Here is an 18,569-nt window from a genome sequence, read left to right as displayed (position 1 = left end):
CCCAGCGACTGCAGGCATATACCCCCTGCCTGCTCAGGGCTTGCAGATGATGTCACATGATGGCAGTGCCCGCCCCCAATTCCCAGAAGAACGTTCAGCTTAAAGGTAAGTCCTGGCTTACCTTCAGCTGTGAACATTTGTGTAGTAGAACCTTTAGTCATTCATTGGTCCTATATCATGTTCAGTATTTTTGGAAAGTAAAACAGGACACCTGAAAGACATTCCCCTAATATTGGTTCTCTTTAGTGACCCTGCATTACAAGAAAAGCACCATATTAGTGTATGTACTTCTTTTTTTTTTTTTATCGTACAACGCTTTATTTAGTGGATATATATATTAATCAGATCCTTAATATCAAACGCAAAGCTGACAAAAAGGGCGAGAGGCAAAGACTTTATTATTTTTCATTTTTAGAAACATGATTGTTATTTTCAGCCAGTAGAAAATAAATGCGCACTAAAGCAGACATGCATACTAAATAGCCACGAATCCCGGCCCGCATCACTATTACTGAGCTTCAGGCTGTTGTACTTCATTTTAATAACACACACGACACAAACAAGACTTAGTGAATTGCCAGTAATAATTAGTGATGGCACAACTGTTAATTACGCAATATTACACTTACAATTTCAGCTGCAATCTAATATTGTTAATAGCTTTGCCCTTAATTCGCACCCTGCATGATTATATATATTTTCTGCCATCACCCATTTCTATCTTTTAGGCCGGGCTGTGTAACATTGCCATCAGTATTTCTTCACACCCCCTTACTACATGTAAAACGAATGAACCCAGCTACAGCGGGATAGGGTTATTAAGTCAACCCTAATTAGACCACTGAAGGTCAACCTGGCATAGGTCAACATGGCTAAGGTCGACAGGGTTGGAAGGTGGACACAAGCATTAGGATGACAATGGGAAGATCGACATGAGTTGTTTGAGCCTAAAGATGGTATGTTATACCCTACCATCCACTATAGCGTGGTGGGAGAATAAAAGGTACTTGTTTCCTAGCAGGGTGCCCACGATTTCAATTGTATGACATCGGGTCTGAAAAATCAGTCGCATCGCATGCCACCAAATCGCATGCGATGCGACCGACCCGATTTTTACATTGACTCTAATGTTAAATGCCCCCCAGACCCCATTTTTAATTGTATACCCACCCTGATGGGTAATTACTGTCAAATGCCCCCCCCCCCATTGTTAATGCCACGATCAACGCCAACCCGAAGCGTGGCGAGCGCAGCGGTACGCGTCCTCCGACCTTTTCATATCCCCACTATCCACGTCGGCGTGGAGTTTGTTATACAGTGTGGCGAGCCCCGCAAGGGGACGCGCATTACTTCACACGTATTACGCGTCCGATCGCCACGCTTCGGGACCGATTTCTTAATTATACGGGAAACGTCTTTGAGGGCTTAAAATCGGGTCGGTCGGGTCTGATCGGATCCCATCGCATACCTTAAGTTATGGTATGCGATGGGACCCGACGGGCGCCGTGCTAGGAAACAAGTACCAAATAAAATAATAGTGAGGGGGGGCTCAGTACACTTTGACGGTGTCCATGTTGACTGTGGACATTCGGGCCAAAAAAACCACTTGAAAAACTCACTGGCGACTTAATGCTTGTGTCGACCTAAGCCATATAGACCTAATATGGGTGGACAATGTCCCATACCCGCTACAGCATGTCACCTATTTCCATCATTAAATGGAATGTTAAACGCCCAGAAACTGATAGCCCATATCACAGCTATTTTAAATCATATTTAAACCGTTTGGTACCAAGGTGCCAAGTTTCCGAATCCAGTATTGCTCCCGCTCCAACAGATTATTAGTTATTGCCACCTGTTCGATTACCACCAGAGCTACATCAAGGACAGAATGCTCGGGCAAGTTGAAATGCTTAGAAACAGCCGTGTCATATTTACGGTTAATTCTAGACACGTGATCAACGAATCTCCTTCGCACAGTGTTGGATGTTTGTCCGACGTATTGCTTCCGGCATTTCTTGCACGTGATGAGGTATATGACGTTTTTGGAGATGCAGCTCAAGCTGACTGTTAATTTGAACTCTCTGTTTTCTCTGGTGCTGGTAAATGTGGTGGTACTCTCAATGTAAGCGCATACAGAACAATTTAATCCGCCACAGTATGTGCAGCCAGGTTGTGATTTACGAACGGAAGCCAATGGGATGCATGAACGCACCATGAACTTTGCCAGATTGTCAGGCCATCTGCAATAAAGCACAAGCGTATTGTAGTTCAAAATAGTAAGTGGTATATTTACAGTATGTATTGTAACCAACTACTAGAGCAGGGCTGTGGAACGTGTGGGACTACACATCCCATCATGCCCTGCTAAGGTTTTACTATTAGAGCATGCTAAAACTGTCTGGGTTTGCTGGGATGTGTGGTTTCAGAGCCACATGTTAAATGCCCCTGACATAGAGGCATGCTAATATTGCCACAGGCAATTTAACATATAATACAGAAGGTTTTTTCAGATGGGTGCCGGACGCGATCCAGACAGTCATTTACCCAACATCGGGATCCCGACTGTCAAAACTCCGACAAACGGGTGCCCTACAGCCACCAGCTATTCTCCCCCGTGGGTTCCACAACCCCCATAGAGGGAGAATAGAATAGGTTGCGAGCGTAGTGATCCACCGTGCCGGCAGCGTGGCGAGCCCGCAAGGGGCTTTGTTGCGCTCACCATGCTGTCTGAGTCCGTGCAGTAGGAATCCCGACATTGGACTAATGACTGTCGGGATCCCGGGTGTCAATACCTTATACCACACCCTTTTCAGATTAATCGGGCAATTTCAGGGTATTTTCTAAGCGATCTGACTAGATCACTTAGAAAATGCCTCTACATCGCTCCGTGTGTAGGGGCCATAGCAATGCACGGCCCGCACATCGCTATCACTTGGCGATTAAATTCCTGCATGTAGGATAAATCTAGTAATACCACCGGGATTACGTATCTGATCCAGTGAAAGGAATGATGTGTAATTACAATCCCATAATAATTGGTAAACATCTATATCTTGCTATGGGGTTATAAATACTATTCATGTAGAAGGTGACATGGTAGTGTGATCGCTATAGCAGTGCAAGGTGACAACTAGGGGGCCGATTCAGGCCCTGGTTTTTATGGTGTGGGTCTGTGCATGCCTGAATATGCGCATGTGCAAACCCCATGTGTGAACGCCTCCAGTGAGTATCGCACTCCCCGAGGCGTTTGCTTAATAAGGGGAGGGAATGAGGTGGCAGTAGGGGAACGCCCAGTGTTTTATGGGCGTCTCCATAAAAACACTGGGCGTTCCCCTGCTAATGCAGGTGTGTCGATGTCTGTTTGGGGCGGGAAGCTGATCACATGATGTCAGCCTCCGCCCTGAATTCAGACTACAGCGGCCATCTGGAAAAATAATTTGATGGTGAGTTGGTATGGGGGAGGTCGCAGCATTTACCTGTTCACTTTGCCTAACGGACAGGTCTGAATCAGGCCCTATGGCTTTGTGGCAGCTGTAGATGGTGACAACTGTGTGATGGCTGGAGCTGTGGAAGGTGACATGGCTGTACTGGCTGTAGCTGTGGGAAGGTAATATGGCTGTACTGGCTGTAGCTGTGGGAAGGTGATATGGCTGTGTACTGGCTGGAGCTGTGGAAGGTGATATGGCTGTACTGGCTGTAGCTGTGGGAAGGTGATATGGCTGTGTACTGGCTGGAGCTGTGGGAAGGGGTGCTGGATGACCTCCCAACAGACGGTATTCTGACGGTCATTACACGGATGTCTTAATCCCAACTGTTAAAACCCTGACATTCTGGATCCCGTCTGATAGGGGCTAATCTCCCTCTTTGGGGTCCACGACCCCCATGGAGGGGAGAACACAATAAGAAGCCTCACCTTGGCCCTTATTCTGATCGGTGCGGCCGGAGCCGAATATGCGGCCAGGACCGTGCGTGCGAAACCCCGCCTTCCATACGGATCGCCAACTCCGTCCGTACGCCTCCTCCATCTCAGGGAACCTCCCCCATCATTCGATGGTCGCAGACCATCGAATGCAGGACCAAGTGCTCCACCAGCTCCCGCAACCTCAGACCACACGGACATTTCTCCATGCAAAAGCAGGGATCTGGGCGGGCAGCTGACATCCGGCGATGTCATATGTCCGCCCCCTACACGTGCGTCACGACTGCATTACCATACGTACGCCCCGCGTTTGCATGGGAACGCCCATGAAACGCGGGGCGTATGCATATAGTAATGAGCCCAAATAGCCCTTCACGCCCCTCTCCACCCCCTGTTCGGAGTGTTCACATTTCATGCGGGATTTGGCCGTACGCCTCGCTCGCACATGCGCAGAGACGCCTCTGCACATGCGCAGACACAAAACATCGGCGGGCTGAACGCACGCGGACATTACCGCACCAACCAGAATAAGGGCCCTTGTTGTCTGAGTCCCCCAGTCGGGATTTCGACGTTTGGACTGCTATATCACACCCATGGAAAGTGACATGGCTGTGTACGGATGTACTTTCTGTAGATGGACAAAACCATATGCACTGCAGGTGGGGTAAATGTAACTTGTGCAGAGAGAATTAGATTTGGGTGGGGTTTTATTTCTAAGTGAGATCTATATTGCAGTGTAAAATAATGCATCCAGAATTTTCTCTGCACAGAAACAAAATAACTCACCCAAATCTAATTCTCTTTGCACATGTTACATCTGCCCCACCTGCAGTGCACTTGGTTTTGTCCATCTAAAGGAGCCCATACATGCTCCGTTCTGGGCGTCCGTTTGGTACTTTTAAAGTACACATCGCATCGCATGCATAGCGATGCGATACAATGTAAAGCTAGTACAAAACATATGTGCAGCACATACTTTTTGTACTGTACAATGAGATGCGCGGGAGCGCGCATCTCAGTGTACAAAACGGACGGAGCAGAACGGAGCGTGTATGGGCTCCTTAAGAAGGATTTTGTCAGAAAGAGTGAACTAGAATAACCCCTATTGGGAGAATCTGAGCAGACTATATGTAAAAAAGGCACATTAAAACACATATGTGAATGATATCCTACCCAGAAAGGGTGGTGAGTGTCAAAAGGCTGTTTCTAGAGAATAGGGAGTTCGTATTTACTCCCTATTTTTGACACTCACAGGCTTATAAGTCAATTCATATGTTAATTCTCTCCAATAAATACATATAAAAATGGAGGTGAGTGGCAAGAACGGATGGTGGAAATAGAGAGTCTGCAGTAACTCCCTATTTCTATTTCTTTGTGCTACCTACCACTGATTATTAGCTACCTCGCGGGGACCGAGTACGCCCCAGCACAGATACTTCGGCAGCACTGCATTGGAGCGCAACCCTATTTTGCATTATCCATATTTCCAGACTACCAGCTGCACATGACCAGTCCTTTCTTGTGATTCATTACAAGCACAAACTGTGATGACAGGTGTCATTCTTTCCAGTTTTGACAACAGTACCATTTGATTTATAAAGTTCTAAAAATGTCTTACTTTTCATTATAAAGGGCAATTGTGTTGTTTAAGAAAGTGCATTGTACGTCACGTAAAACCTTTTGTATTTGTGTAGCCATCTAAAAGAAAAAAAAAACATTTTTAAATCTTTGTATGATATCTTGTATCTCAGATAACTTTACACTGCACAATACATCCCTACATCTTACTGATCACACATTGCTTCCAAATAAAGAGGCTGATGGATGTAAGTTACACAATGACCAACGTGCTCGCATTTCTGCATGGGCAGCAAATGCACCGGCTTTGTGGGTAATTCTGGTTGGTTTGCAAAAGCTAAGTACTTCTTTAATGGACAAAACCATGTGCACTGCAGGTGGGGCAGATGGAACATGTGCAGAGAGAGTTACATTTGGGTGGGGTGGAAATTGCAGTGTAAGAATAAAGCAGCCAGTATTTATCCTGCACATAAACACAATAACTTTTGTTTTGTCCATTAAAGTAGAAGAACCAGAATCACCCCCTTTGGCCATACAGTTCTGGGTGTTGGCTCCCCTTGGCTGCTGTTGAACATCCTTATGTCTAATGTTCCCCAGCTTTGCTAAAAGAGAAAAAAGACTTAACGTTGAATCCTATTCTCTAAGCAGGCTGGGGAATGCTGAACCATGGGATTGCAGTTTGGAGCGGGCATCTAAATTATAGCTTTATAAAGTAAGTTCCTCCCATCTGCGACTTCATGTTACTTTAAAAGATATTTCAAGGATTAGCAATAACTTAAGCTGGGTACACATATGTACAATCGTCGGGCCGTTCTTCCGATCTGCGGACGAACGGCCGTTCGATTGTATATATGTGTACGCTGTCCCGATCCCTTCGTTGCGATCGATAAACGGCCAAAAACGCTCTTGGCCGTCCACGGTCGGTCGGTCACAGGTTCTTTGCTGCTTAATATTCTTCCGACAGGACGGCTCCATATCGAAAGAAAAGTGACATGTGTACGCACGTTCGATCGATATGCTGCCCGTTCCTGCGATCATTCCTCCCAAAAGCAGCACGCCCATGTGGGTGTTGACTAGCTGCGTCATCCCTCCATCAGCGCAGCATGTAAACAACAGGAAGTCTTCTCCCCCGTACTTTCCGCGCCATGCTGTTAAAGAATATTCGTTGTGTGTGCATTCCTTTTGAAATAAATAATCGTTGTGTGTGCATTCCTGACAGATATAGTTATAGAAGATAGATAGATAGATAGATAGATAGATAGATAGATAGATAGATAGATATGTGATGTTCATTGTTCTGCATAAACACTTAACATTTATTAAGAAATACTGACAAAAAATACTGTGAACACTTTGTTTATTTGGGTGGTCGGACCTGAACAGAGTATCACATACAGGTGCTTGCGTGAAGGTGTAGCAGGAACGCCCACCCACCCAAAAAACATAAAAACACATTTGAACATGGTGGTGTATGTAGTGGAAAGCGGTCCCACGGCAGCAACGCATCACATGGGAACATCCCGGCCTGCTCACATGTGATGCATTGCTGCCGTGGGACTGCTTGCCATGACATAAGTGCCACGTGTGAAGGTGTAGCAGGAACGCCCACCCACCCAAAAAACATAAAAACACATTTGAACATGGTGGTGTATGTAGTGGAAAGCGGTCCCACGGCAGCAACGCATCACATGGGAACATCCCGGCCTGCTCACATGTGATGCATTGCTGCCGTGGGACTGCTTGCCATGACATAAGTGCCACGTGTGAAGGTGTAGCAGGAACGCCCACCCACCCAAAAAACATAAAAACACATTTGAACATGGTGGTGTATGTAGTGGAAAGCGGTCCCACGGCAGCAACGCATCACATGGGAACATCCCGGCCTGCTCACATGTGATGCATTGCTGCCGTGGGACTGCTTGCCATGACATGCACCATTTTAAGGTGCATGCTGCTGGCCTCCAAATAAACAAGAAGGAGAAAAAAGTAAAATAAAGTAGACAAACTATTTTTTGACTTTATAATGCAAACCGTTATAAATTTTTTCATATAAAGAGTGTACTACTGCTACGCCTTTTTGGATTTTCGTAATTTTTTGGGCTACGGTATGGACTTTTCCGCTTAGTTCTTGTAGACATTTATGGACTTGTGTCATGTTTTCTTGCATTGTGCTTTCGTCGCTGGACGTGTCAGGTGATGGTGTGTTCTTCTCCCCCTCTGCACTGACATCTGAAATCTCGATGATATCTATAATAAGTACAGATAAAGAAATGTTTACCTTTCCACAAATGATACGTCACTATCCCATAAAGATGATTTGCAGTATACACTCACCATCTACACTGCTGGTGATCGCAATCACTTGGTGGCCCTCTGTGGTCCCTTCCATCGGCTGCGCAGCCTGGATATCATCTATAGTGACAAGGTAAAGTGACATATTACTACCCCTTGTTTTGTGTATAAAACATGTGTTGTTCTGTTGGTGTGCTGGTACAAAACCTTACCTGTTGTACTCTCCTTCTTTATTTTCAGGTTGGAGGCCCTGTCTCTGCCTTCCTCATGTCTTCTCCTGGATTGGATTTCCTCTGAGTAAAAACAAGCAACATGTCAGCAAAACACACAAAATGTAATGGATCAAGACAGTATATTAATAAAGCCACCTAGGGCATTGTACTCACTTCTTTTAATAATTCCACGAATTTTCTTGAGCTTGGCCTGCTCCTTGTGCTTCAGGTCCGACCACCGTTTTTGTAGCTGGTATTTGGACCTTCTTTTCCCAAACTTCTCCTTTATCTCCTTGCATACACGCTGCATAATAATTTCTTTTCTATAATTTGTCTTGGGGTATGTTTTTCGCGAACAATCGTAGTCCCTTCTATCCAGCATTTTGACCATCAGTTCCACCTCTGCAGATGACATGGCGGAGGCGCGCGTCACTTTTTTCTCCTTGTTGTCCTGTCTCTCAGCGATTTCTTTATCTGTTGTTATCAGTGCTGAATTGGAAAACAAAGGTGCTGTACTGGCCTCCCCCATATGCGGTGGCGCCAGACCCTCCGACATGGCTCCTCGATGTCCCGTGTCTGTGTGACGCGAAGCACGTGAGTGGGGCGGAGATTCCTGCGCTCATCCAATCACTGTGTTTCAAGCCACGTTCAGCACGAAAGAATATTCCGTCGTTGCTGTTCGAGTGATCGGAGCTGCGCTGCGAATTTTCCGGACTATTTATCGACATTTCTTTCGGTGAGTATTAAAACAAAATGTGTAGTTTTCTATGACAGGGACTTCAATCTGTGGGCCATGGGTATGCTGGGGCTTGTAGTGACCGTGTATCCTATGTCCCACAGAGTTTCAACTCCTGTACTATAGCTACAGTATATCTAGTGGCCCACAGACTGAACACCTGTACATTAAATGGTTTATGGTGTGCTTTGTGTATCAAGAAAATAATATGCCTTTTTATTTTATTTTTTGGAACAGAAATTCAACCATGGCAGAAAAAAATGTCGAATTTATGAAGGACTTCATTGAGGCCTACAGGGATCAGAATTGTCTCTGGAATACCAAATCCAAAGACCATTCGAATCGGCAGAAGAGGCTATCTGCTCTGGAGGAGCTGGTTGAGGGTGAGCCAGACCTACTACCCCACAGCAAATGTAGAGTGGCTCCGGACTCGGATCGCTAATATGAGGACCGTATTTAAAAAGGAACTAAATAAGGTGGAGTCCTCAAAGCGGTCTGGGGCAGGGGCAGACCAAGTCTATGTGCCCAGGCTGTGGTACTACGACCTGCTGGCCTTCACGGTGGACCAGGAGCTGCCCAGGGATTCGGTCAGCAACACTGCAAGGAACCAGCCTGCCCCCTCTACCTCCGCGTGCAACCAAGAGGTTTCTGATGACACCATTTGCGGCACAGTAAGTAGACGGATTTTATTTTAAATTTTTTTTTTTAAACCAGATAAATATAACAGCAAGTACAGTATAAAAATTGTGAACATGTAAAATGAAAAGGGGGGGTATCGCCCCCTGCAACTGACCTCTCTGTTGGGCACAACAGAGAGGTCAGTTGCAGGGGGCGATACCCCCCCTTTTGGTTATACATCGTCAATTTGACCTTCTCTGTGGCCCTAATTCTGGTTCTTCTCAGTGGTGGAGGTATACTGTTATCCGCCTGAGAACACAGTGATCAATATTCAGACATCGCAAGTGCATTTACCACATTTTTTGTATTTGGAACTTTTGGTTGGCATTGATTACCAATGTTGTAGTCTTTCTGGCGCGGATTATTGTAATATTTTTTTGTTGTCTAAAATTAACGAAATAATATCATTCTGCCAATCCACAGCGCCAACACCAATAAAATACTGCATGTATTCATCCCTGGTTAATTTAGCACGCATAGATGCATTTCTGGTATTTAAATTAGTATTTGGTATGTCTGGTATCTAAATAATTAGTTTCCAGAGATGCCAGTCATAACGCCTCTTCAACTAGCTCACTTTCATCCATGGCAGCAACATGGTGGTGTGTGGGCTGCGTTCTTCTGCGTAGATATAAAAATATATGGAAGTCTTAAAAATCGATAGTGATACATCATCTTGTTTTGTTACAGCCATCGCTATTTGCCGAGGAGGAATCTTCGGCATCGCTGGAGGTGGCATCACAGCTGCCTTCACCGGCCCTCTGCTCCACCCCCACACCAACCGCCACGACCAGCGCTGAACCTCTAGCAAGCGCTCAAACTACAGCAGAAGCACCATCAAGAAGAGGGCGCAAAAGGCCGAGGCAGACTCCAGATGCTGCGGACGTGGCAACCACCAAGATCCTGGAGTCTGCCAACAGATTGATGACCATGGAGGAGGATGATGCGGACCGGGTGGGGAGTGTATTGGCTGACAATTTGCGAAAGTTGGACCCGGCTACAAGGGTGGAGGTAGAGCGCATATTTTATGAGACGCTGTACCGGGCCCGTGTGGGGACTCTGTCCCGGCACACACGGCTCACCGATGAGACCCCTCTGCCTAGGGTTGAATTTCAACCCATCAGCCCAGCTCCTATACCCCAACAAGCGGTATTTCACCCGGTGCAATATCCCCAGTACCAACATTTCCAGCCACCAACTGGGCAAAGGCAGCACCAACCGGCAACGTCGGCTAATACGCTCCCACCAGGTCCACCTGGTGGCCCCTTCCAGAGTTTAGTGGAAAGTCCATCTCCCTCCCAACCACCGATGGATACAGGGGATTATGGGGTGGGACAAGTTTACCACCATATGTAAATATTTTATATAGTTTATTTAAGTGCATTATTGTTTTAATAATATAGTTTAAATATTTTTATGTTTAAGTATTTCTTTATTATTTATTTACTTGTTATTTATGTTATATTTGTTATAAGTTTATAAGTTAATAATTTATATAAAAATTAAAAATTCTCTAATCTAGTTGGTGTCCGTGTGAAAATATCATTTACCATGCAGGGTGACTATAGGGCACAGATATACATATGGGGTACATGCATATTGTTTCAATATTTACCTTCATGTATTGCTCCTGGAGACTGTACAAAAGTACCAGGAGAAATTGGCATAGAAATAGGTGTGGTGGAGCAACTACTTGCTAGTACATAAACACCAGTACTGGGTACAGTCTGCACTCCCGGTGTCGTGGCATTGTGCCCTCCAGGAATGCCTGGCACCTGAGTACTACCACTCACTTGCCGTGATTCGGCCTCCACCTCCCCCTCCTTGCTGCAAGAAGACGCAGAGGACAACTTGTGCGGAACTGTGAGTATACAAATTTTATTGGCAAAATATTGATTAGTACACACCAAAAAACAATATATTTACAATGACAAAAACGTATATTTTCAAGCAATCATGTCATTCTGCCACTCCACAGCCCCAACACCATTGAAATAATTCAAGTACTCGTCTCTTGACAACTTTGCTTGCGTTGATGCATTTCTGGTGTTTAAATTATTTGCCAAAGCTGTCAGACCAATAGGCTCATCAACAACTTGGCTGTCGTCCACTGTAGCCCCCAGTTGTTGTGTGTGCACCGCTTTTCTGCGCATGTAGTTGTGCAGCACACAACAGGCCAGCACCACTTTGTCAATCTTATCTAGGCGCAGATTGATGGCACTGTGAAAAATTCTGAATTTATTACTCAGAATCCCAAACGCATTTTCAACCACTCGCCTGGCACGTGACAGGCGATAGTTAAAAATGCGCCGTTCCCTGTTCAGTGCCCTTTGTGGGTAGGGTTTAAGGACATTAGGGTGCAATGCAAAGGCCTCATCCGCCACAAAAACAAAGTTCAAACCGTGCTCATTTTCAGTCCGCTCTGGCAGATTCAGTTCATTTTTTTTCAGTTTGTCATGGAAAAATGTATTCTCCAGGGCTCCTCCATCTGAAACTCTACCATTTTTCCCAATGTCCACAAATACAAACTCGTATCGAGCATTAGCGATGGCCATTAGAACAATGCTGAAGAACCCCTTATAGTTATAATAAAAAGAGCCACTCTTTGCAGGGGGCATGATTCTGACGTGTTTGCCATCGATAGCTCCACCACAATTAGGGAAATTCCAAAGATCACGGAAATCACGTGCAATATTTTGCCACTCCTCCTTGGTCGATGGAAACTGCAATATAAAAGTATATGCGTATTAATAATCTGTTGGGTTGATTTTAGACCCATCAGCCCTCCCCCATTGCAGCCTCAAAGCTATTACCCGCCTTATCAAAATGACCCCCCACCCACTGGTGTAAAAGATTAAATTAACAGGCATTGTAAAGATATACATATAGGGTACAGGTATGTGCACAGCTATACATATGGGGGACATGTATGTAATTTCCATATTTACCTTCATGTATTTGTCCTGTAGAACTTGGACGATGGCATCACAGGTGTCTGGTATTATCAACCCCAGCGCTTGAGATGATATTGCGGTGGTGAATCTCAGGTCGGCAAGGGTCCTGCCTGTTGCCAGGTAACGCAGCGTTGCCACCAGTCTCTGCTCTGCAGAAATAGGCCTCCTGAAATAGGTGTCCTCTCTCTCTATTAAAGGGGTAACCAGTGTCAGCAGCTCCATGAAGGTAGCGTCATCCATACGGAGATAATTCCTGAAATCATCAGGATTGTTCTCCCGTATCTCCTGTAGCAATGGCATGTGGGAGAAGGTGTCTCTCCTCAGAAGCCAGTCTCTGGTCCAGCAGCTCCGATTCTTGGTCCTTTTTCTTTTTTTAATAGCCTGCAATCTAATGGCCATAGCAGCCAAAATGCACGCACGAGCCTTCCTTCTCCTCAAGCTCATAATTAAAAAGGCCCAAATGCACCGATAGACGAACGAACGTACGTATATCCTGTACAGCTAGCAATGGATCTGAATAGTCACGGCTCTATTCACTGTACTACACAAACGATTCTTTGTTCCGTGATCACGCCTCGTTTTGGTATGCTCTTTTAAATCCAGCCCATTATGATAATGTTGTGTACATTTTTATCGTGCGAATAGCCAGAACGGGAGAGTGTGTACGGTGGTACAATCTTTTTCTTGCGATTGTTTGGACGGGTGTACATCGGACGTCGCAAGTAAAATTGTACATATGTGTACGCGCAGATCGGTCGTATGTTTCGGACGGCCGAACGTGTATTCGGTCGATCGAACGGTCGCAAGAAAAATGAAATTGTACATATGTGTACCCAGCTTTAGTGAAACTTTTAAAGCAATTAAACAAACCAGTAGGAAAAAAAAGATCAAAAACAAAACCCTTACACGACAGAGTCAGGGAGGAAATACAATTTTCCCCAGCCTGCTTCAGAGAAAAGGATTCAAACCCTCAACGTTTGGTTATACAGCAATCCCTTTTTCTACTCCACTGTATTCCAAAATGTTGAGGGTCCGTCGGATATCTAGTGATATTGAAGATCTAGAACGGTCCCTCAACACTATAATAGCCGCACGGGGTTACCCTGTTGGTGAACTAACACAGGCTTATGAATCTTAGTCATGAACAAGTTCTTTCTCTGGCTAAAACCAAGAATACGGATAACAAACTATTATGGGTTAACTCGTATCATGATAAGAGCAACAAAGTTAATTACATTGTTAAAAGTTTTGGGCCCATATTGTCATCAGATTTGACATTACCCTCTTAGCACAATAAAGCTGTTTACACACGGTAGTGTGCACCGGCGGGTTTTGTACGACGAGCTGATTCCCTCTGTGGCTCCCCGGGCAGAGGTTCCCTTTTATCAGCGACCATCTCTGGTCGCTGATGAAAAGTAGACACTGAGCAATATATTGCTCAGCAATATATCGCCCTTGTGTGTACACAGCTTTAGTCCATCATGTGTACATATACTAGAGGGAAAAACCTCAAGTATATGCACAAGTAAAAAAATTATATTACATATCCCCTGCCAAAATGGCCCTCATTCTTGGGTACCCCTAAAATGGGCTGCTGCTGTGGCTGCACTACGTGCAGCTACTTTATACAAGGAGATTAATCTTTTCAACCTTTCAAAGGCAGAAAATTTAAGATCAAACACTGTGTTAGTTGTTCGACCAAATTTGTTATTTATTTAATAAGTTGTCCTTGTGGTCGACGCTATGTCTGCAAGACAGACCAAGTGTTCAAGGAGCGGGCCACTGTCCACCTATCTACTATCAAAATTGCGATTGCTGATGGCCATGGTGAACATTCTGTGGCCAGACACTTGTAGAGGGGAAGCATCCTTTAACTTCACTTAGATATTCAATTATTGTCCATATCCCTCCTCTAACCAGAGGAGGTGATAGGTCCACACGTTTGCTACAAGCTGAATGTCGTTGGATCGATTGGTTGGACACATTGGCACCCCGCGGTTTGAATGAGAATCTCGGTCTGTCTTGCTTTCTCTAATTATTACATAGATAGTTTATATTTTTATGTTCATTCACGTAATATTATGGACTGCAATGTTGATATTTTAAGAATCAGACATTTATGTGTGTTTGTTTATAACCATCAATTAGTAAGCTAAGCCTTGTATCTGATTGGTGGTTTCAAATCACATACAACCATCCCTCTCCGTGCCTCCCTTCGTCAGGCAGGTGAAGATTACATCATCCACACGCGCTTCCAAGTGTGATTGCTAACTCCACATATGTTAAGTTTGATATACCGCAAGATATAGTGTAGATACTCATAGGTGAGAGTGAAGCAATATACATCCTTAGTGGAGGGGAGCCTCTAACTAATTACATATCAGCAGGTCTTACTACTCCCGCCATTCAGCTATTCCGATACCATACTGTAATGCAAGGAATTTTTGTATCTGCGCTGTTAAAAGTAAACAAGACTGCTATGGATTAACAAGACCACACATATCTATACAAAGGTATATAATATACATTTATCACATCAAATTTACAGTAATCATAAAAACCATGTATTTGTAATACCCTGGTACTGCAAGAGTTAATACCATTTAGTTTTATCAAGCATTGCTAGGGCTATTTCCTGTGCACTGATTGGGAGAAGTATTGAGATCAGGCAGTGATCACATGCAAGCCTCCTGCAGAGGGGGAAGACAGGAAGTGTAAGTTAGAAGGAAGCAGATTCAGCACAAGTTTGGAGTGAACAGTGAAGGGGAGAAGGTGCATAGATGGTTGCTGGGGCCATGGAATGGCTAACTGTCATTTCCATGGTCCCCAGCTTTGAAAACAGCAGTCATGAGTTGCACCGCTTCTATGGAGAGAGCAGCAGCACCTGTAGGTGCTTTTCTGCAGAGTAACATGAGGAGAATGCAGCCCCTCACAGCACATGTGGGGAGTGCTGCCAGTCCCAGCAAGACACCTAACAGAGAGAGAGAGATCGCAGTGTAAGAGTAGCAGTACACAGAGTCCAGTGAGAGGGTGATGCCCACCTGTAGAGGTGCCCTAGAAGAGTGCCAGGTGTGAGTCTCAGGAGAGGACGTATCTGGGTGAGTGGTCGAAGCCACGCGGCATGCTGAGCAGCCGCCCATTGACAAGAGTCCTTGTTATGTATGAGAGAGACAGTAACCTGTGATGTGTAGCACTACTGGTCCCAGGATGCCCTGGTATGAACTGCTGTTCTCCACTCCCCTCCTTTCAACCCCTGTCCTCATTTTACCCCACCACTGCCGCTGAAGTCCACTCTATCCTTCAATCCGCTTCTCCCTCCACCTGCCCGCTCGATCCTATCCCCTCCAATATTATCCGTTGTCTCAGTCCGTCAGTCTGCTCTCACATGGCTCACCTCTTTAATCTTTCCCTATCCTCTGGGATCTTCCCTTCCTCCTTAAAACACGCTCTTGTCTCCCCAATTCGCAAAAAAACAAAATCTGGACCCCAACTCTCCATCCAACTACAGGCCCATCTCCCTTTTGCCTCCAAGCTCCTAGAACGTCTGACCTATAATCGTCTCCTAAGCCACCTTACAGCTAACTCCATTCTAGACCCCCTCATCCGGGTTCCGCCCTTTACATTCCACTGAAACTGCCCTGACCAAAGTCACTAACGATCTACTATCGGCTAAATCCAAAGGCCTCTTCTCTATCCTCATCCAGCTTGATCTGTCGGCTGCCTTTGACACTGTTGACCACCCTCTCCTGCTCAACACCCTCCGCTCCTTTGGCATCACTGGCACGGTCTTCTCCTGGTTCACCTCATACCTCTCCAATCACTCCTTCTCCGTCTGCACTCCGAGCTCCTCCTCTCCTACTACCCCGCAACCAGTCGGTGTTCCCCAAGGGTCAGTCCTCACGGCCATCTCAGCCTGGATGACCCAACGCTTCCTGAAACTAAACATGGCTAAAACTGAACTTCTAATCTTCCATCCCCCGAACATCCCTTCTTCTCCCACTATCTCCATCAGCATTGGTGAAACTGAGATCACCTCCACCGACCAAACGTGCTGCCTCTGTGTCATCATTCACATTTCATTTCACCCCCCACATTCGTGCTCTCTCACAGTCTCGCCGCTTTCACCTACGCAACATCTCACGCATCAGACCATTCCTCTCCACTGACGCGACCAAAATTCTCATTCACTCTCTTGTCATCTCCCGCCTTGACTACTGCAACATCCTTCTCTCTGGGCTACCTCTCACCCGCCTTGCACCTCTCCAATCCATTCTTAACGCTGCTGCTAGGCTCATCTTCCTCTCCCGCCGCTCTACCTCTGCCTCCCCCTCTGTCTATCTCTTCACTGGCTCCCCATTCCTTTCTGAGTTCTCTTTAAACTCCTCACCACCACCTACAAGGCTCTCTCTCCTCCTCCACCGCTCCTTACCTCTTTTCACTGATCTCTATCCACACTCCCTCCCGTCCTCTTCGCTCCATCGCTGACCGCCGACTGTAACCTAATCACCTCCTCCCACTCCCGTGTCCAAGACTTATCTCGCGCTGCCCCCCTGCACTGGAACAACCTCCCGCCACCCATCAGGCTTTCTGATTCCCTTACCTCCTTCAAGCGCTCCCTCAAAACCCACTTTTTCAGACTAGCCTATCCCTCCTCCTAACCTCTTTTGTTCCTCCTACCCTGCCTTCGTTCCCTTCCGTTCCTACTTATCCTATTGTTTTTCGTTCGTCCACCCACCTATTTTTAGTATGTTAACTCTTATGAGTAGGGTCCTCCTGCCTCACGTACTCACCCTACCTCTTTACCTCACCTGTGCTCCTGTCCTGTTCTTCCCTTCCTCTACTTCATCTTCAGTCTCCTCGACAATTTCGACACCTACTTCTGAACTGATGCTGATTTTAGTTCTACCAGCTATACCCCTATTTATACTGTATTTTTCAACACACCCTGTACGTTACCTTGTCATTTGTTTATTGTTTGCTATGTACGGCGCTGCGGACACTTTGTGGTGCCTTATAAATAAACGTACTACTACTACTACTGTTCGTCATATTTATGCCGCTGCAATTAAGTGATGTGCTGGAGGAGGTGCCTTGATGTAACTGATGTAACTGATATGATTAATGTGCTGGAGGAGATGGAATGATAAGTGACCTGATGTAACCATTATGCTTTGTGCTGGATGAGAGTGTTCAGAAGTTTTCCCTGCTTCATCCCTGCTATATGTTAAATAAACTGTTTATTGCTGTTTTATGGGATGGCCTGGCGCCCAATTCTTTCTGCGCTGCACTGACACCTGTAGTCCACTTCCAAAAATGCAACCGTAATTAAACTCCTGATTATTCAGAGGACCCCCTGGTACCTGTGCCTTACCCACGACCAGCTGGAGGAAAGTAAGTGTGATGCAGGTATGCCATAGCTAGTGCCAGTGGGGTTTTACATATTAATAGGAATATAGCACAGATTTTTTTAAACATAGCAATACACATAAAAAAGAGGTAGATCCTTCAACTGTCAAATCTTCACATAGGACTGGTAGCTAAAAACTGTAGGAAGCTTCCAATTTACAATTTAGATATGCTGTCACATGGATATCATTGTCCATGCGACAAGGATTTTTATAGTACGTGGCATTTCCAATTATACTTATTACACCCTTACACCCTACAGTATAAGTGCATGAAATATATTGTGGTGTTATAGGATATCGTAATGCAGTTAGTCACAATGCTTTTTACTACACACCAATGGACATTCAATGTTGTGTTTTTTTTATACCATAAAGGAAAGATGGACAAAAATTCATAAGCCTACAAAATGGCTGCTTCCACTATGCGTAATGGCCAAGAACCTTATATATGTCGATATACTTACTCTTCTGTTAGTATTTTCAATGCTGTCATTGTAAGCTGGCTCTAATATATGTTTTTGAACACTGTTCTTGAAGAGTTCTTTAACAGAGTTCATTAAAGTGTCCTCGTTGAAGGATGATCTAGTTTTCCCCATATACCTATAGTATGTGAAACAAAACATCCATCACAAAGTCAGGATGAATCTCTTCATTACATTAAACAGCATTAGAACCCAGTGGTATATAAGAAATCACTAAAGATCTATTTATATGATCAATTCCATGGGCGAAATGTAATAGGGTGTGATTTTCTCACTTTTGCAAATTTTGGTGAAAAACCAGCTGAAT

The 18,569-nt window shown here is 45.1% G+C and overlaps 1 protein-coding gene across 1 annotated transcript in view; it reads right to left on the bottom strand.

The window, feature by feature from the left end:
* Positions 1–1,227: 1,227 nt before the first annotated feature.
* Positions 1,228–18,569, bottom strand: part of LOC146042467 (uncharacterized) — a 150,156-nt gene continuing 132,814 nt past the window's right edge. Inside the window, exons 21-23 of the mRNA XM_083162502.1 lie at positions 18,245–18,380; positions 5,541–5,620; positions 1,228–2,243 (exon numbers count right to left, since the gene is read on the bottom strand). Coding sequence (XP_083018628.1) covers positions 1,766–2,243; positions 5,541–5,620; positions 18,245–18,380 — 694 coding nt within the window. The 3' untranslated portion in view covers positions 1,228–1,765. The remainder of the gene's footprint in view (positions 2,244–5,540; positions 5,621–18,244; positions 18,381–18,569) is intronic.

This window comes from Crinia signifera, chromosome 1 (assembly GCF_055691185.1).
Source record: "Crinia signifera chromosome 1, ASM5569118v1, whole genome shotgun sequence".
NCBI classification, from domain to species: domain Eukaryota; kingdom Metazoa; phylum Chordata; class Amphibia; order Anura; family Myobatrachidae; genus Crinia; species Crinia signifera.
Note: the sequence above shows the minus strand (reverse complement) of the source record. Positions and strands in the feature narration are given on the sequence as shown.